The sequence below is a fragment of the Oculina patagonica genome, chromosome 8 (genome assembly GCF_052425735.1).
Source record: "Oculina patagonica isolate OP01 chromosome 8, crgOcupat, whole genome shotgun sequence".
NCBI lineage: Eukaryota > Metazoa > Cnidaria > Anthozoa > Scleractinia > Oculinidae > Oculina > Oculina patagonica.
In genome coordinates this window covers 8357577-8378030 of record NC_135765.1, presented here as the reverse complement: position 1 = coordinate 8378030, position 20454 = coordinate 8357577, and the positions used below count along the sequence as shown (strand labels likewise).

The 20454-nt window shown below is 39.2% G+C and overlaps 2 protein-coding genes and 1 non-coding gene across 4 annotated transcripts in view; 1 reads left to right on the top strand and 2 right to left on the bottom strand.

The window, feature by feature from the left end:
* Positions 1 to 5860, bottom strand: part of LOC144662517 (uncharacterized) — a 28412-nt gene extending 22552 nt beyond the window's left edge. Inside the window, 4 exon segments of the mRNA XM_078523331.1 lie at positions 898 to 1158; positions 1160 to 2634; positions 4857 to 4898; positions 5535 to 5860. Coding sequence (XP_078379457.1) covers positions 898 to 1158; positions 1160 to 2634; positions 4857 to 4898; positions 5535 to 5634 — 1878 coding nt within the window. The 5' untranslated portion in view covers positions 5635 to 5860.
* A 5452-nt stretch (positions 5861 to 11312) lies between these two features.
* On the bottom strand, positions 11313 to 11387 carry Trnat-ggu (transfer RNA threonine (anticodon GGU)). Its single transcript has one exon. It is a non-coding gene; the product is annotated as a tRNA-Thr (tRNA).
* Positions 11388 to 14211: 2824 nt separating this feature from the next.
* LOC144662595 (uncharacterized) lies at positions 14212 to 18869 on the top strand. 2 transcript variants are annotated; one of them, XM_078523437.1, is made up of 3 exons: positions 14212 to 14509; positions 15853 to 16532; positions 17448 to 18869. In XM_078523437.1, exons 2-3 carry the CDS (start codon positions 15860 to 15862, stop codon positions 17942 to 17944), a joined length of 1170 nt encoding a protein of 389 aa, XP_078379563.1. In that variant the 5' UTR covers positions 14212 to 14509; positions 15853 to 15859; the 3' UTR covers positions 17945 to 18869. The 2 variants fall into 2 exon arrangements, with proteins under 2 accessions (XP_078379563.1, XP_078379562.1); XM_078523436.1 differs by having other exon boundaries at positions 14212 to 14515.
* The last annotated feature ends 1585 nt before the right edge of the window (positions 18870 to 20454 follow it).

The following is a 20454-nucleotide window of genomic DNA, read 5'->3' as shown; positions in this document are numbered from 1 at the left end:
GAACTCTTAGCCACATATGACCAACATCTAAGGCCCTGTCTAAACCAACCCGGGCAAATTTGAAACGCATCTTTTTTTTACCCGGATAGGCCATCCGTCTACACTAAAACGGCGTTTTCGGTCACGGAGCTTTTCAAAAACGCTCTCCAAAGTGTGGACGGCGAAAACGAAACTTTTCGAAAAGCGCTGACGTCAAATATTTATGTGATCTCTGTCAAAACAAAAAGGTTTAATTAGCTTAACAATAGTTCTGTGCATGCGTTGCAACGCTGCGTGCGATGAAGCATAACGTTTTCAAATTTATCCGGATTAATGTGGACAGAGCCTAAATTCTCCTAAAATATCAATTGAAAGTAAAGACCCAGGGTTTTAAGGGTAAGGCCCGTTTACACAGGCGATTTTTGTCGTGCAACTCAATGCAATTTTGCACTGAGTTTGCACACGTGAAAACTAGCGGCGAGTCGCGTGTAAACGGGCCTTAACTGGTACCCTAAAGAAAATCGACGAAAATAACCACCAAAGGTTACGAATGAGGAAGAGTAAACTGAATTAGAAATGACAAACTTGAAAAATTGGCCTTTTTTATGCTCTCCATAACATAGCTGCTTTAAATCTAAGTGCATTGATCGCTTATAAATCAAACAAAAAATAACAAAAACAAAAGAAGAAACTTTTTGCAAGACAGTACATTTTATCAGGAACACAGCCAATTCCGCATTCAGGATGGTGTATGATGGGATAAAGGCAAATACACCTATACAATCTACTCCAACGCTTCTTTCTTATGTAAGGCACAATATTTGAACACTCCATGGGACATTTAATTCCATCTATAACCAGTGGCTGGGTTATGGCCATGAGTCAAGTAAGTCATAATCAGTACGGCATGTACGTTACCTTCAATTGTCCTCCGTTCAGTAATATTTCGCTTCCATTGTGTAACCTCGCGACTTTTCCACACGATCCAAAAGATCTTGTAATTTCAGTTCGCTTGTCCGTGTCGGTAACATCTCCTTTCAAAGACGCATAGGTCGCCCTACCGTTTTGCACATCCTCGAAATTTAAGTACATGACGAGCCCTTGAGAGACACGTGACCTCCGCAATGCGTCACTATAAGCGCTCACGTGATTGTAATCACCCATCGCCGGCACGACTGACAGACCACTGTGGAATTGTTTTTGCTTTTCCTTGAGAGGAAAACAGAGGGTTATTGGGTCCCATTTGAGGATAGGGGGTGTTTTGTGGGCTGCCACCGACAAACGCCATCTGAGGAGAGTACTTAGGCGGGTACTCAGATTGTTGCTCATAACCGTAAAATGCACGCTGAGTGGCGGGAATAAACTCCTTTTTGCTCTGATCGTTGCCTTTGAGTAACCTGCTTTCCTGAGGCGGTTTATTTCCAAAACTCAATTTCACTGGCTGTTGAATATTCATCTGTTTAATCGCCGCTGCGTTTTGAAATCTTGTGTTCCAGGCTGGGGCAATGCCTGATTTTGCCGTTTCAGAACGAATTGGAAGAGCTTGAGCCGGCTTATTACTCTTTAGCCCAATATTCACAGGCGATACCGGAACAGATGACGGTTTATTTACGTTAGGAACGCCTACTCTCCGGTTGTTAAAGGCGTTGTATTCGTTCGGATTCAAAGACAGAGAAGATGCTCGTCCACCGTATATTAACGGGTCGTACTTTGTTTGAGAAATGGCATTATTATTGGTAACGGTAGCCCTGTTGAAGGGGTTTCCTGTTAAACCTGGTCGTTTCCAAACCATGTTTCTCGGATAGTTTGATTTTGTTAACCCATTCTGAGTGAACAAAACTGGGTTAAACGGAGGCAAGCTTCGCGGTTTAGCATGCCCGCGGATCGCTTGATGGCGTTTTTTCCGCTTGCGTTTCTTTCGCTTCTTGGGCGGTTTCTCATCGTCGTCTTCCAAAAGCGACTTGCGTTTAAATCTCAACAACACTCGTTCGCCGCCACGGAAAAGCGGAAGCCTGTGTGTTTGATGCTGTAAAGATCTTCGACTTTTCGTAAATTCTTTTTCCTTCAACTTACTTTCACCATCAAAAGCGGAATTGCGTCTTTGAAGATTTGCCTTTCGGTGACGGTGACGGTAATGCGAGCGATGATGACGACCACTGTGAATGGGTGAATAATATTTTCGTCTTTTCTTTCTTCTAGATTTAATGTAAGTTTTAGTTGTGTCATTAAGGCTCTTCCTCTCATATTGTTGATGCCTTGAAAGACCTAATTTATTCGATAAAAGTTTCAATTCCCTCTTTGCTATACTAGTTCCAACTTTTCTTGCTTTTTGCTGCTTGGAACTTCCATCGACGGGATCTAAATTACCGCGAGAAGTAAGTGTGCTAGTACGAGGATTTTTAGAATTATTCATAGAATGCGTTACATTGAACAAGTGCGTGACATAGTCAAAGGAATGTGTGACGTTATCGTTCAAGTGTGTTTTCTTAAAATCGTTGCCGGTAGAAACATTACGGCGACCTTGATTAATTTCTTGTTTCTCCAAAGATGAACTTGTTTTTGAAATTTGCAATCCATCTTTTCCAGGAATTGTCAGAGGTTTCGAAAGAACAGCTGATGAGTTTAATGGTTGATTGTGAAGTGCTTGCGGCGAACCTGGAGGCAAGAAAAGCAAATCCGTTAACGAAGATCTCTAAAAAAATAAAGCGATAATATGACCAGGAAAAGTATAATATTAAGGATGTGATAGACTGTAAACGGTTCTTGTTTTTCCAAAGATCATCGAGCGAAATACCGAAATAAAAAAAGCGGGAAGAATTTTTCACGGGAAAACTGAAAGGAAAGTAGTCTCGCGCCTAGCTTCCCGATAGGCTAGTTTCGAATTACGCTCTTCTGATCCTAAACAAAGGAGTAAAGTCGAGGTTGAGGGGAATAAAACAAAAGAAAATTCAAATTATTTCCCTGAACCTCGACTTAATTGCTTTGTTTGCGATCAGTGGAGCTTAATTCGAAACTAGCCTATTTTAATTTCTCCCAACCATTTTTCCGCCCTTTTTTTTGGAGGTGGGGGGCGAAGGGGTTTGGAGGTTAAAACAGATCCTTTAATTTTTGCCAAATACAAGAAACAGAAGCAGCTAGCTATGATACCTACGTCACGGGGATTTCGCAAATTTTGGTCTAAACTGTTCTGAAATTAGTGGTAAGCAACTTAACCCATGAAAACCATCATCTTTGAACATCTAAAGGAAGATATAACCTTAATTTTCGGATAGAAATCAAGCTAGGGTTATAAATATCGATATTTTTCAAAAGTTTGTTGGTATCAGTTTTCTTCGTAGAATAAAACCACGCCTTGCTTTAAAAAAAGATAAGTTTACCACATTGCTATCTCAGGTCACAATGCTCGCAAAGTACACGCCTCCCGAGATGGAACAATAACACATTTTCTTATACAACAAACCTGGCAGGATCTTGCAAAACTCGGAATGGGCGTATACATTTGGTTTTCCGTACTTTTATTGACTCATTCACCTGCATCTTTTAGTCTTTTTTATTTTTATTTTATTTCTTAAGGAAAATTCCAGCCATAGAACTCATGATACTGCCATTAATATATTGCTCCAATGAAAACTCAAACTGCAATTATCGTACTTAACCAAGAGGATCTCATGTAAAACGAACTGACATACTTGTTTCTTTATCTAACCGAGGAAATATCGTCTTGCCCATTAAATTTAACAATTCACTCTACGCGAATTTAGCCGTAATTGTTTTCTACACTTCATTGGTTTTGTGTGTGACTAATCATTTGTATTCCTTATTTTTGGAACCGAAGTAAAGAAAGTGTGAAAAGCGTTGAAACTGACAATAAAAGCAATGTATCTACGTTTTTTTTTTCTTTTTTTAAATTTTCCCATATTTTGTGTTGACGGCCGAAATCAAGAACCACAAACAAACACGTTTGCACTGAACTCGTGCACGAGTGTTAAAAGCAAAACTTTTTTTCAGTCTGAGTTGCTGACACGTGCACTCAAGGGTGTCCGCTTCATTTAATTTTGCCATCAGATATGACACTTGAACGAATTACAAGTCATGTTTAGACAATTCAATAAATCCTGGAGAAAAACAGCAAACAAATAGTGCTACAAACGAGCGAAAAATCTTTACAACCTGCCGGATTTTGATTAAAGCTATATGGTCGACTGATCGTAGTTTTCACGCAAGGGCAACATCTACTTAATTGAGCCGTTGTTAGATGTTATCTCCATTAGCCTTCTTTGATCTTTGTCGTTTTAAAAACTTTCATAAGACATAAACTATAGCAAAACTATGATGTTAAGATCGCAATGGAAAAACACAGTCTCTCAAAAGTACTCAAAAAATTAAAACAAAACACTTAACGATTAAGACGTATACGTCGCCCTAGAGAAAAATTTTGAAATGCTGAAATTAGTGGCATCTTATGGCAAAGAAACTGCTAGTATGAGTGTTTTGTAATTCTACAGCTTTATATTTGAGGCTCAATTTGTGGTTCTGCTTCAACCGTAAAGAGGGCGTCTTCTCTGTAAATTTAATTATCATGAACTTGAAAACCCGAAAAAGTTAATGATTCTTTGGAGCCCATTGAACGGGAACAAGAAGTGGTATGAACTTGACTTAGCAGGTAGCTTCAACTAATGTTTATCAACATTCCTAGAGGTCAATAGCACAAAAACTGGTTATGTTATCATTATGATATACCAGCTTTCTAAAACGACAAAGTGTTCTTCAAACAACAAATTAAACACATTCTCGCATTCATTCTCAGTTTTATGGCAAATTTCAGCCGGCTTACAAAACATAGTTTTAAAATCTCCGAGTAAATTATTAAAACTAACCTGTTTTGGAGGCGTGATCCGTGAAACTTTTCGCTTTCTTGACTTTAAGCAAAGACAAACGAAGAGGAAATTTAGATTGGCAATTGTAAGACAACCATTTCCTTTCTATTTTAAAAATTACGCTAAAGCAAGACGCATTTCGTCAACATAACAAGAGCGATAGGTGGTGGTTTTAACGCAGCACCAAAATACACAACACCGCTCAATGATAGATTTCAACAAACTTAGTATATAATGTCAGCCGAATAAGTAATAAATTGCCTTCTTTTAAAGAAATCCTATTTGGTTTTTGCATTATTACTTTAAAAATTGTTTAAATAGTTAGTATTTCTAAAAAAAAACAAGCAATTTTGAATGAAAAGGAACAACATTGATGAATTTAATTAAACAACTCAAGAGGCTGTTACCGCAAGTGGCCGAGAACACTGTTCCACTTTCTAACAGCCAAACAAACCCTAATTAAGTTAACTAAAGTAGCAAGAAACCAAGCGTTTGCTGTTAATTCTTTTAGCAAAGTTCTCCCTCTTCGATAAAGCTTGGAGCAATTGAACTATAGGCAAGCTCCAACGTTTAAGAGGGTGAATTTAACCAACGATTTTCGTTATTTTACGGTAAGTACTCGAGTTTCCACCAGAAAGTTATTAATATAAACACAAGCAAAGCATTTAGCACGGGTACCTTGCAACAGGCAGATGGCCAACAGGAATAACCAGAAGCGTTTGAAACGCGAGCCTCTAACACTGGGAACATTTCCAGATTTCCCTTCTCTTATGTACATTGAAAATCAACCATTCGACAAGTCGTTTCTCCCCAAATTAACATGGATGCAAAAGTTATCCTCTTCACGACCAAAACGTTAGCAGAGATCTGTAGCCATAATAGAGGTTAATCCATCGTGACAGAAGCATTCCAAATCCAAGGATTTTCGCATTCGGACACAATTTGAAAATCGCTAAGAAAAGAGCAAAATTCGAATCTAAAAATATCCTCGAGTGGCGCGCGGACACCGGTAATAACTGGAACCCATCTATGAGTTGCTTGAGATGGATTACCATGACATCACAAGGCGAGAATTCAGGCAGTTTCAAACAATTACGTCATGGTGGCGAAATCCTCGCGGCTTGTCGGCACTGGAATAAAACACATTCAAACAAAGCAACATTCAAGGCAAGAAGTAATAGAAAGAAAAAGCGTGTTTGGTCATGTGCGCCTCGAGAAATGGCATGGGCTCGTCGCCTGGGCTGAACGCGCAAAGGACATCTCCAGACAAAGGCGGATATTTAACCTGATAATTGTAGACGGCAAAGGGACATTTAAGAGCACTGAACCGTTTGAAAAGTTGATTTTCGAACAATATAGCAGGTGGAATGCCCATTCAAGCCGCTCGAGTGGGTTGCTGTAGATACATACATCGATACCAAAACATACATTTACATTTTATTGGTTTGTACGTTCGGGGTATTCAATTTATTCAGTTGAACCATCAGCTAGAGGCGTACCACACAATATTTTTCGAATAGTTTAACATACCGTAAAATTCCGGTTATAAGCCCCCCCACTTATAAGCCCCCCCGGTTATAGGCCCATCTACTTGGAAACAAAAAAATACATCCGATTATAAGCCCCCCCGGATATAAGCCCCCCTCTTCCGGATGACAGTACTGAACAGGGCTAAATGTTGCTTTATTATGCGTTTTTAACTTAAAAACGTATTTCGATCAAAACTCCCGTGGCTCTTTTCGAAACGTTTTTTTCATTCCGCTTATAAGCCCTCCCGGATATAAGCCCCTCCGTTTATAAGCCCACCCAAAACCCCTTACGAAGTTGTATAAGCCCAGGGCTTATAACCGGAATTCTACGGTACTTCCTCTCAATCGAAGGACGCTTTAACGGGATCTAATTTAAAGAAATTACTGTCACAGTGGCCATTCAATTTGTTTTTATGCAATGTTAAGCGCTATCACCCCGCTATGTGCGAGCGCCAGTCAAATCTGAAAAGCGTAGCTTGAAGGCGCTGAGTGCGTCTTCACAATTAAGTAATGCCCCTGAAATTGATGACTCAATATTTGGTCGTAAAGCGCCTTGCTATTGACACCGTTCTGTTTGCACTCTGCTATAATGTCATTGAAATCATAGTTTTCCTGGTGGCCGGGTCAGGTGGAAAGAGTAAGTGGGACAGGGTACTCCTTGATGGTTTTCAACCACGCATCGACATAGCATTTTTTCCCCATTGACCTACCAGAGAGTTTCGATTGTTCTCAAATGAGCATAGACATAGCACTTCTTTCTCATTGACCTTTCGTAGGTTTTAAACGCGATGACTAAATTCGTTTGTCATTGCTTGGTGGAGAAGAACAAATATTCCTAAATTTGAAAAAGCCCTCACTAAAATCGAGTGACCGTCTCTTCTCTACCCCCACCTCTCCCCTGTTGGGCTCTTAAAAGCGTTCTGTTTCTCACCGCGCTCGACTTTTCTTCGATTCGCTTTGCATTGATTGGAAATAAATTATTTGTCTTACTTCGCGATAAAAAGTAAAAATTGGAAGTAAAATCATTCCAGATGAAATATTGCACCGTTTGCAATTTCTCGTAATCAGAGTAAAATAACATATCAACAGACCTAGAATTACCACTTACAATTGTCTTTTAAAAAGAATAAAAAAAAATATCAATACAACTGAAACTACATCTTTTCTTGCCATAAACTTTTACTAGATTTTAACTCCATTCGCATTCGTCAGGTAAATTAAAATCGATATTTCCAAGACAATGTTTTAGTTATAAGCAAACTGATCCGACGTCTAAACGGTGTCTTCATATAAGACGTCACAGTGAGTCGTCGAATTTCACTTTAACTACTTTTAGTTCTACCCCCCTCCCCCCTCACTTTTTGTCAGAAAAAACCTCCGACGTATTCAATGTCAGAAGCCAGAAATTAGGATTCAGAAAACGAGAGAAAGTCGATCGTCTGAGTTAAATGGGAGAGAAAATGCCGTCTTACAGACAATGAATTACAATTGTTTACTCTTGTTTGAATTCGACCATTGTCAAGTACCAGTCAAATCACTGTTTGAACACAACTGGAACTTGAACTTGAAAAATGAAACTTCCCGGCGGGGGGGTTCTCTCCCAAAATTTGGGAGGGGGTGTGCAGCGCCGGCTTTCTGAAATCCTTGCCCTATTACAGACTCGCAACCCCCAGAATCATTACCCAATTTCAAACCAGACCATACCCAGGAACTGCCTCTGATTGCGTAAAAATTTGACAAGAGCTTTAAATTTCCGAATGTTTTTAAATCACACTTTTCAAGGGATGAATAAGAACAACCAAGAATTTGTATCTTATCGATGACCAGAGTACACGAGCCCATACCCTTTTTATGACCAAAATGATCAAAATCTATACCTAATCAGACTTAGAAGGCTTGAAAACCAAACCCTTTGGCATCGCAAATACCTTTATAGCATAAATAAGGAAATCTTATGTCGTATATAGCAGAAGGCGAAAAGGACATTCGAAAGCACTGAACCGTTTGAGAAGTTAATAGTCACACAATATAGCAGGTGGGATGCACATTGAAGCCGCTCGAGAAACCTTTTGTAGAAGCGTACACCGATTTACCTGGATACCAAACTATACATTTACATTTTATCGGTTTGTACGTTCAGGGTATTCAATTTACTAGATTATGCCAACATCTTGATGCGCAACACACACAATGATTTCCCGAGTAGTTTAACAAAGTTCCTCTTAACGGGACAAAATTTAAAGAAATTACTGGCACAGTAGCCATTCAATTTGTTTTTATGCAATGTTAAGCGCTATCGCCCCGCTACATGCGAGCGCCAATCAAATCTGACAAGCGTAGCTTGAAGGCGCTGAGTGCGTCTTCAACAATTAAGTAATGCCCCTGAAATTGATGACTCAATATTTGGTCGTTAAAGCGCCTTGCCGTTGACACCGATTTATTTGCAGTCTGTTTTAACTTGAACACTACTGACACATTGACATCATAGTTTTCTCGGGGTAACGGCGGCCGGGTCGAGTGGAAAGTGTTCGGGGCGGGAAGAGGAGAAGTAGCCTGCGAATACAGCCGTCTCTAGTAATAATAATAATAATAATAATAATAATAATAATAATAATAATAATAATAATAATAATAATAATAATAATAATAATAATAATAATAATAAACCTTTATTTAACCACGATCTGTTTTAAAGCAAATACATGCTTGAGGGGTCGTGTGTACGTGTGACTAACTACCTATCAAGTAGCGGTAGCGAATGAGAGGCGGCTGTATTCGCAGGCTAGAGGAGTAGATAATCCTTTGCGGTTTTTGACATAGCAGGTCTTTCTTATTGATCTATCGTTCGTTTAAAACGCGATGACTAAAGTCGTTTGTGACTGCTTGGTGGAGTAGAAGAAATATTCCTAAACTTGAAAAAACCTCACTAAACCCCTGGTGACTGTTTCTTCTCTACCCCACCTCTCCCCTGTTAGGCTCTTCAAAACGTTCTGTTTTCCACCCCCCTTGACTGATCTTCTTTGATTCTGTTTGAACGGCAAAGAAATCAGCTGCTTTTAAATTTGTCGCAGTACATACCTATATACTATATACTATATACTATATACTATATACTATATACTATATACTATATACTATATACTATATACTATATAGAAGGCAGTAAAGGGGACACTCGAGAGCACTGAACCGTTTGAGAAGTTGATTTTCGAACAAAATAACAGGTGGAATGCCCATTCAAGCCACTCGAGTGGGTTGCTGTAGATAAATACATCGATTTACCTCGATAAACAAATAAAATATACATTTACATTTTATCGGTTTGTACGTCCCGGGTATTAATTTTACTAGAATGTACCATCATTTGGCTGCGCAACACAAAGAACATTTTGCCGAGTAGTTTAACACACCTCCTCTCACTCAGAGAAATCCTTAACGGGATCAAATATAAAGAAATCACTGGCACAGTGACCATTCAATTTGTTTTTATGCAATGTTAAGCCCTATCACCCCGCTATATGCGAGCGCCAATCAAATCTGAAAAGCGTAGCTTGAAGGCGCTGAGTTCGTCTTCAACAATTAAGTAATGCCCCTGAAATTGATGACTCAATATTTGGTCGTAAAGCGCCTTGCCGTTGACACCGTTTTATTTGCAGTCTGCTTTAACTTGAATACTACTGACACATTGACATCATAGTTTTGTCGGGGTAACGGCGGCCGGGTCGAGTGGAAAGTGTTCGGGGCGGGAAGAGGAGAAGTAGCCTGCGAATACAGCCGTCTCTAGTAGCGGTAGCGAATGAGAGGCGGCTGTATTCGCAGGCTAGAGGAGTAGATAATCCTTTGCGGTTTTCGACATAGGTCTTTCTTATTGAGTTATCGTTCGTTTTAAATGCGATTTCTAAATTCGTTTGTGACTGTTTGGTGAAGAAGAACAAATATCCCATTAGTGACTGTCTCTTCTCTACTCCCACCTCTCCCCTGTTAGGCTCTTCAAAACGCTCTGTTTTCTACCGCCCTTGACTGTTCTTTTATGATTCGGTTTGAACGGCATGCGCAAAGAAAATCAGCGGCCTTTAAATTGTCGCAGCACATACCTATATACTATATTCTATCAGATTCTATACAGTAGACGGTTATGGGTACATTTGAGAGCACTGAACCGTTTAAGAAGTTGATAGTCGCACAATATAGCAGGTGGATGCATATTGAAGCCGCTTGAGTAGGTTGCCGCATAAACAAACACCGAATTACACCGATACCAAACTGCATTTACATTTTTTCGGTTTGTGCGATCATATTTTGTCATTCCCTAGGCCCTTTGTTGTTTTTTTTATTTCTGTGTTTAAGGTCATTTCATTTTCAAAGCAATAAAAACTCCGAAAAAATTTTGCAAAAAAAAATCTTGCAAAAATCTTGCGCTAAATCGCGCTGGAATTAGCGCGGGATCATCCGGGACAAAATCCGGTCCGATACTTGGAAAATATCGGCCCTCGCGGGACCGGAAATAAAGTAATCTGATTGGCTGATTCAGTTATTGGCCCTCGGACCGCCTTAGTCGTGTAATAATTATCATTATTAAATAGCATTATTGTTTCATTTTTCAGATTCGTTCTCTGAATTAAGCGACATTTAGAGACCGTTCATTTTTTTACGGGGTAGGGGGTCTGAAGGGATTTGATAGATAGTGCCTGTTAAATATAATCCCCCCTCCTTATTAGAAATTTTTATCATGGTGCCTCAACAAAAAAGATGAAAAAGATGACAGCTAAAACCTATCAAGCTAAACTTAAGAATATCAGACAAAATTGCAGTTTAAAGTGATAATAATAATACTAGTAAATAATAAAGATGGTAAATTTCAAGCTCGGTGATAAATAGTGAAGAAATTATTCAACATGACACGAGCGTGGGACAAAGAAAAAATCTGAGTCCCCGACGGGAATCGAACCCATGGCCTCCCAAATACCGGTTGGGCGCTCTAACCGACTGAGCTACGAGAGACTCGTTGTGAGCTGGGCCATTTACTAGTTTACTAGCAAAACATAGTCTCTCGTAGCTCAGTCGGTTAGAGCGCCCAACCGGTATCTGGGAAGCCATGGGTTCGATTCCCGTCGGGGAATCAGATTTTTTCTTTGTCCTACGCTCGTGTCATGTTGAATAATTTCTTCACCAATAATAATACTGTTTGTGCTTTTGATTAACTGTTTACGGATAGGACGCGATTGTTAGGGTGGGTCGGGTGTGTTTGCAACCAAATAGTTGATAGGAATGAGCTGATGCTGTTCTCTCAGTACATGACATGCTGTTCTCTCGGTACAGTCCGGGGGCATGCTCCCCCAGGAAAATTTTAATTTTCAAAACCTCAGAAACGCTATTTTAGCTATTCTGATGGACGTTTTATAGATGCCATCAGACAACACTTACAGGTAATTCCGTTGCACGATTTCTTTTTCAGGCACATCCGCTTGCAGGATTTTTTTTTCGACAAGTTTCCCTTGCAGGAATTTTTTTTGGTAAAAGTCACCCCCCCCCCCCCCTCCGGTTATTTCTAATGGTCCGTCCCTAAGGTTTATTTGAACCTACGGATACGCGAGCGCGTAAACTTTTATGTGGAATTTGATCTACATAAATTGGTTTACAAAACGGTGTCTCAGCTTTTTCTTCTCTTGCTCCATTATTTTTTTTTTTGTGAATTTTTTAACTTAAGAAGCACTAAAAACGCCATTTTAAGTTTAAATATTAATAATGAATTCACGGAACAAGAAAATAAAAAACCGAGACACCTTTTTTGCTTTCGTTGGACTTCGTTTTTACTTCGTTTCGTTTCGGTTATTTCGCTACTTTTCCTTTAGGGTTTTTGTACTAGCCCTTCAGTATTGCACGTCCAAAACCGTCCAGGCGAAACGGCATCGTCATTTATTGTCGTTTTTGAAGAGTGTCTACCCTACAGTTTTTAAAATAGTCTAGCATACAACTTCTCGAACCAACCATGAGGAAACAAATATCACATTTAGGTTGAAAAACATCGCATTATTCATTATTCCAAACACAAGTTTCGTAATTCCAAACGAACATTCATTATTCCATTACTGCAATATAGCCTACATTTGCGTTCTTAACATTCGCCTCCAAACGCTCTCGGATTTTTTGTGAGGCATTGTGAAAACAACGTGCAGAAAATCGTTCCGCAATTTACGGGTCCGCCTTTTCTCGGAACTATAAGAAGTGCATTAAACTGCTTCCTTAAATTCCTAAAAGTTAAAACGTCCGCAATGACTATCTCATTCATTTTAATCACTTTGTATGCGAGGGCTCTTGTGACGTGAATCCCGACCTTGGCCGCTTCAAATGTCATTATTTTGTGCCTATTGTGCGGACAACGTGCAGAAAATCGTTCCGCAAATTAAAGCAGAAATATTAACCGGTCCGTTTTATCTCGGAACTATAAGAAGTGTATAAAACTGCTTCCTTATGTTCTGAATCATTGTCTCATTCATTTTGATCATTTTTTATCGCGGGCTTTCGTGACGTGAATCACGACCATTCGTGCTTTGTTCATGTATTGTAAAAATAAGTGCGACTAAAGCTTGTAACTGATCGTTAGTTCGTTAGATACTTGTACAACCCGTAGAAGGTGAAGATGTGGAAGTGAATTAGCACAATCCAGCCGGTCCAATCCATGTGAAATTCGCACAGTCTATGAAACCGAAACCAGGATTTTCTTGTTCCCGCCATTTTGGTTTCGCCCAGCTCGGCTGGCGTTCGATAACCGCTGATCGAAAACGCGTGAGCTCTGGAGACAAGTTTGCAAAAGAAAATCCACCTTAGTGTTACTGCTTTTGGCGAGATCCATAAAGTCTATTTGTAAAAATAAATTTTTAATTAATCAATCAGTATGATTCTGATAAAGCCGCTCAATCAATAATTGTTTAAAGCTGGTGAGTAAAGCCACATATTTCGTCTATTTTGTTCAACCAAAACAATCATCCATTTATTTCATTTCAATTTATTTTATGCATGGATATTATTGTAATAGCACGGCACATAAAAGGTTTGTACCGGTGCTTCATCTTTCCACTTCCCTTCAAAAAAAATTATTTGCCTTTATATATTTATTTATTTTTCTTTCCTTTTTTTTCTTTGGCTTAAAAATTTTCAGTGAAGGAATTTGGTGAATGTACTGATGCTAATTTAATACTAATTTACCAATAAAAATTTATAGCTGTTGGATGTTGCTTTGCATGCGTCCAAAATCGTCCAGGCGAAACGGCATTGTCATTTATTGTCGGGTTTGAAGAGTTTTTTAACCACATTTAGTCTGGCATGAACTTCTCGAACCGACCATGGGAAAACATGTTTCACATTTTAGGTTGTAAAACATTGCATTATACCAAACCCAAATTACATAATTCCAAACGAACATTCATTATTCTATTACTGCAATTTAGACAGCATTTGTATTCTAACATTAATTCACCTCCAAAATTCTCAATATTCCTCGGTCATATTTTTCATTATTTTATTATTTTGTGCCCATTGTGCGAACAACGTGCAGAAAACCGTTCCGCAAGTTAAAGCAGACAATATCAACGGGTCCGCCTTTTCTCGGAACTATAAGAAGTGTTTAAAACTGCTTCCTTAACTTCCAATAAAGTTAAAACGTTCTGGAAACCTATCTCATTCAATTTGCATCACTTTACGCCGGCTTCCGTGACATGAATCACGACCTTGGCTGCTTTGTTTGTTCAATGGCGCTTTAGCTGCTGCGTGTAAAATATTACGTCCAGCAAAACCCAGTTAGCTTTTATGCTAAGTTTGAGAATTAACTTTATTTTGAATTTTCCAATAATCAGCGCAAGTTCTTACAGACGGCAAACATTTATGCAGAACCGGTAGTGTTACGTAAATCACGGCGTAAACAAATGACGTCAGTATGATCTTCCGGCTCAACAAAACATACATGAAGTTTGTCACGAAACCAATGCAAATCGAGCATATAAAAGCGAAGACATTCGGCAGTAAAATTCGATTGTAAAAGTGTTCAACGGATTATAAATTCGGCAGAAGGAGAGAAGACAGATTGCTTCTGTTCATCGTAGAGAAAACGACGTGCTGTTTATAAAGGTAGAGGTATGTTAAACTTTTATTATGTATGTTAAATTCAAATTAAACTTAATTTATGATTGAGCGAGATGCTCATCGTCAATAAATTAGATAGCTTTTTATTCCAGGAGTGAAGTGGGTAGAGTCTGACTAGACTTATACCGCAACATTTTACAAAAACAATTTATTTCAAGTCTTCGTAATCATATGAAAATACATAAGCGTATTACCAGCGACCACAAATAAATTTAATACTATTCGTTCGTGAGTAGTACTCACTGAGACGGCGGTCGCTGCAGAAATGCACGTGTCAGAAATAAGCCGAACAGCTCACTATAATCCTAGACTGTCTAGATTATTACCTTCTTTTACAAAGTATGGCATTTTTGCGATAAAAAATATTTAAAATGAAGCGCTAGCATTTAGCATATATATATATTTATACATGTTCACCAATCGACTCAGAATGACTCACCGCCATTTTGAACTAATCGTCTGCTTCAATGACTTCAAGCTCGGATCTTTGTACTCTTCTTATTGCATTTTCCTGGCCAGAACTCCAACTCCAAAACACGAAAACAGTAGATAGTTCCAAACTAACTAAATAAACAGAGCTGTAGGTGGAATTTGTCAAGAAATCCAGCAAGCTCTTGGCGTGATAAAACTGCTGCCTGTGAAACTTCTCAGTCGTGAATATAGTCACGCTGCTTTGTCGTTGCATGACATGCCGAGGACACCCCCCCACACAAAGTCAAAGGTCGACGTCAAAATTCACGCATATTTCGTACCGAGATACATTCAATCCGAATATCTGAGGCGGGCGATTAAAAGTTTCGAACCTTTTTTCCACCGCTACTATCCGTCAGCTGTGCTTGTCTGTGATAAGTGCTGTTTTCTCTGGAACGAAAGCGAAGAAAGACAACTGGGAAATTTAATTTAAAAAATGATAGCGCGCAAATTGGGGACAAAAGCGCGGGAAAGTTTCCCTCCCTTCGTTCTCTCGCTAACTTTCGTATCGCTCGATCGCGCTAAGGTTTCCCTTTTTTAAGTGTAAGGAAATGCTTTGCCACGATAAGTGAGTAATTCTCTTATTTACAGATAATGCGACCCAACATAAGAGATTCGTAATTTGTGATTCCTCTTCTTTCATTTATTTTCCTTTCATTTTCAGTTATTTTTCTTTCGTTACCGTTCCTTTCTTTTCCATTCCTTTTGTTTATTTTCAATCCCTTTCTTTTAGATTAATTTCCTTTCATTTTATTTCCTTAATTTTCCTTTCCCTTCCCTTCCTATACCCCTTGCTTTGCTCTTTAATCGTTACATTTCTTAAAACAAAATATGTTTTTCTCATTCATTCATTTCAGTGACAAAATGGGTGACGAAGTAGAACTTCAGCCAGTTGAGACAGTAGATGCAACCGACGGGATTGCGGCCCCGGGGATTGCGAGCCGCTTAAGGGACATGATCTGTAACGCAAAGGCCTCAGCGAAGACAAACAAGGGATTTATGGGCTTGATAACCGACCATACCATAACCTTAAAGAATCTTCTACTATCAGCCGTTGTCGTGGGACTTGAGCTGCTTTTGAGTTCCGAAGTCTTCGAATGCCCCCTCAACAACCATAAAACCTACGGAACTGTGTTTATCGTGTGTCCATTTTTTATAGTTTTCTTCACCAATCTGGTCATCCTTGGTGCGCTTTCTAAGCTAACCGACAGATGTTGCGTACCAAGGTATCGCCGATGGGGCGATTTTTACGGCCGTGTTCTACCAAACACCATCAAAGGTCTTTTTGGACCGACTGTGTGGTTGATCGCTTCATTTGCTGATACGTCGTACTACGTGTGTAGTCAAGTTGGACAGCCCATCGAGAAAAGAAATCTGACTAACGAGACAGTGATTAAAGCATTGGAACAAGAGTTCGCAGATGCGAAAACCAAATCGCATATTTGGGGCTGGGCGTGCTTTACAATTTTGATCGTAGTGACTGCCCTTGTAATCATTTCTAAGAGATGTATACTCAAAGATGATGAGCTTTTAGAAGGTAAGGTATTGGAGCTTACCATATAACTGTTTACGTGCCTTAAGCTAGGTTTGATTTCCAGTCGTTTTGTGGGGCCACGTTTCCTAAGAGAAGAACGGAAAACTGTAAATCGATTTTACCCTTAAAGGGACTGTGTCACGACTGAGGTAAGTTTATTTTATAAAGTTTTGCTAAATACTTACTATGAAACTTAATGTTTGCAAAGAAACTAATTTTATGGATCTAAATGACAAAACCATAGCTTCGTTGCAACCAAATGTGTCTCCCGGGCGTTATAACTTAAAGTTTCAAGTTAACACGGCAAACGAGACTTACTTTGAAAACTGTTCAGTTCAACAATATTTCAAAACCCACATCTGCCATATCGCAATCCGTTTCAATCCTCGTCACTTTTGGCCATCGCCATCCGTACCTTCTTTTGTATTTGCTGTGCATGTTATTAAAATGTCCCTACGCTGTTTTAAGAGGTAATTTTTATATTTCACCGAATTTGATGGTCATTTCCTATAACTAAATTTGGCTTAAATCAGTCACAGTCCCTGATTTTTTTTATGTTGAAAAGTATCTATTTTGACAACAATTTGTCAGCAAGAAAAACGTTAAGGTCGTTGCAAAGTTGTCGGCCACAGGTTGTGTCGGTCCTCCACTTTCTCTTCGCATTGAACTACTCTGTTATTGTCTGAGAGTCCCTTTTCGAGGCAGAACCGCAAACAGTCACATTCAGCTGCTTTCGAAGTTGTCATGACAACTATTAAATTTGAAGATAGCACATATCTAAGACCCCCATGCCATCTTACGCTGTTCATTGACTAATGTCATCTGGCTTGTCCGAAGAATACCAAAGACGCGGATAGATCTATGATATGGTCAGCCACCTAAACGCATGATTTTAAACTTATTTCTTTCTTTATCTAGATGAATTCATTCTTGAACGGCGTGAAGCTTTTAAAGCGATGGAGACCTTCCGCGAACGTGCCAGGAATCTGTACAAACAGGACGACGTTGAAAAGGGAAATGAAACGACTCATGCAAGCGCTAGTGGACGAACGACTCCATCTGGAAGCTTGGGAGGACCACCAAATCCTAATCCACCAATTGCTACCCCTGAAGATGACGTTGACGGCGACGATAATGACGAGAAGGAAGAGAAAGAAACAGACTCACTCATACCGAAATACGAAGAATTGGAAATCACCCTGTACCCCGATGGTGCACCTGAACTATTTGGCCAAAAAAGAGTCGAAAAACTGTTCGAGAACTGGTCCGAAAATGACGCCTGGCATTACCTTAAAGCGTATAACAAATTTGAAGAAATGTATCCCAGAATCACATCTGGAAGACCATGGGATCCATGGATATCGGATTCCATAGCGAAAAATAATGCGTTGAAAAAGGGCACCTCATCACCCTAAGAAGTAGTTTCGCTAGGCGCTTGGGGGGAAAGGGGGTACTCAACAAAGTTTAATACTATTTTGACAGAAAAGGTAATGTTTGCAAATATCTTCCTAGCAAAATGGCACCCTTTTCGCATACCACCACGCCTTACTAGCTACGTCTTACATTTTAGTTCCGAGATTAAAATGGAACTTTTTTCCATTAACTTAATCACATGTTGTACAATTCTGTTTGAAGAATATGGTTCCAGTTGCGAGTAAAGAAGGTTTTTGCCAATTTTATATAGTTTTATTTTTATTGTCATTAACTGACTTTCTGAATTTATAATATCAAGGTAAAACTCGGTATTTGTAACTAAGGGTCCGCCTTGTCCGCTTTTATTTTAAGTTTTTTAACTTATTAGCTACAACGCAATGAATATGTTTAAGGCTGCTATTAAGAGTCGCGCTTGGGAGTATTCTATAGATTCATAGAACCTTCTTACCATACTAGCTGGGATAGTTTTTTTACGTTTATATATTTATAACTTCTTATTGTAATTGTACATACAAGCATGTACAAATTAGCAGAATGCCAACATGTATATTTATATAGTTATATTTTATTGCATATACATTTTTTTATTACAGATGAAGAGCTACTTTTGCAGTGGAAATACGGCAATAAAGTCGGCCAAATTGATCATGTGAATCGTTGATGGTGGCCGTCTTAACGCACTCAAGAATGCTATGAAAGCGTTCCTTCCTTCGCTTCTAGATCAACCTTATATAGGAGATATATATATACACAACATATACATCAATTTTTAAAACACAACATTGCTCTTCAGCTTTACATCTATAAGTATATCTATGAGTATTTGATATCTTCATTTCAACGAAGGTACAAACAGACAATAAGCAACTAAATAAGTTTAATGGTTTTCATCTGCATGTAAATTTATTATGCAAGTGCCAATTATATTTAATGAAAAAAAAATGATGACCGCGTCTTCGTCATTGACTTTTGTTCAAGTTATCTAATGCACAATTCAGTGCTTTTGGAGGCCCTTCCAGGAAGGTGGGGGGGGGGGGGGCGTCCATGGGTTCCCTTGTTTCCAATAAAATGTTTCTCGTGTTCCCCGTTACCCTGGGTGCCAGAGGGCTTCCAGTGTCGGTCATGTCTCTATTTTGACGCTCGCTCATGGAGACTGCCTTCGGTCGCCGAAGAGTAATCTGCCGCGCGTGAGAAAAAAATCCTATGGTTCCCGGGGTAATGTTCCTTATAAGTATTTCTTCGATTGGGTGTTCCCTGTTCCCTGAGAACTGCTTTTGGTCCCGTGTTCACAGTATTATTCTCCTCTTCTCTCCATATTGCCAAAAAGTTAAAGGCCATGTTCCATCAATCTTAGACAAAATAGTTGACACATTGACTTCCCATTGTAGTTCTTACGGTATTTTAATGACAAGTTTTTATATTTAACCGGCTCCACTTAAACAAAATACCATATCCCCTGCCCCCATCCAATGTTATATGATTGCAGCAAACAAACTTCAATATTGATATGGGGGGAGGGATGGAAATAGGGGGATGGGGTGAACAAATATTGTATTGCAATAAAAAGGGGAAAAGCACACTGTGCCAACACCCGAGGGAGGGGGTACTCCCTTAAAATACCTCTACGGGTATGTGCCGCCCAACAGCTGGGTCGTGATTTTGGGCTCCCGATCTAGAACGGGGTATCCATTTTACAGACAATTTCTAGAACGAGGTATGATATTTTGAAAGTTTCAAATTATCAGCAGCCAAAACAGGGTGTTAAAAAAATTGAACTGTTTCTAGAACGGGGTATCATTTTGGATGTTAATTCTTTTTTAAAATGGGGTGCTACTTTGAAGACCCGGGCGGCACTGATACCTACCCAAAACATTCCTGGGTACCTAACACTTTTGACACTCATTGCTTGTTCTCTGGAACCACTGGGGAGCCTCAATTTGAAAAGCAATATAGTCAGTTATGACCCACATAACACTTAAGATTTTGAATTTAAGTACACTTGACACCATTCTACAATCCCGGACAAAACCTGTTAAGACAAACGCATGCATTTCACAGATTTTTCGCGAATGTCTTGCCGCGCTTGTTAAAAACATGTTATCCCCCTCTCCCCCACTGCTGTTTTATGGGGTTTGCAATTTACCATGCAGGCTTTGTATCCATAAAACAACAACATTGAAAACATTGAAATAGGGGAGGGGGGATTGACAAAAATGAGTTGTAGTCCCAAAATTGGTGAAAAAGCAAAGTGTCTTAACCGTTTGTCCGGGATTGTAGATCTGCTTTGCGCCGACAAACCAAAAAATCCTTGTCTAAAAGCCATTCTTACTGGGATTACAAGAACTAAGGTCAGCGAATCCTCCAAACAGTGATTCGCTGAGACTTTTGCAAAGATGTCTGAACGAAACTCAAAACCATTTTCATAATAATTACAATCTCGTCATTACTAATTTTAAAAACACGAAACAACTTTTTAAAGACATGTTTCGGC

Bases quoted from the DNA above. Each gene is read 5' to 3' on its own strand.
- LOC144662595 (XM_078523437.1), top strand. From the start codon at position 15,860: ATGGGTGACGAAGTAGAACTTCAGCCAGTTGAGACAGTAGATGCAACC. The intron at 16,533-17,447 runs GTAAGGTATTGG...TTCTTTATCTAG, and splicing joins AGATGATGAGCTTTTAGAAG to ATGAATTCATTCTTGAACGG.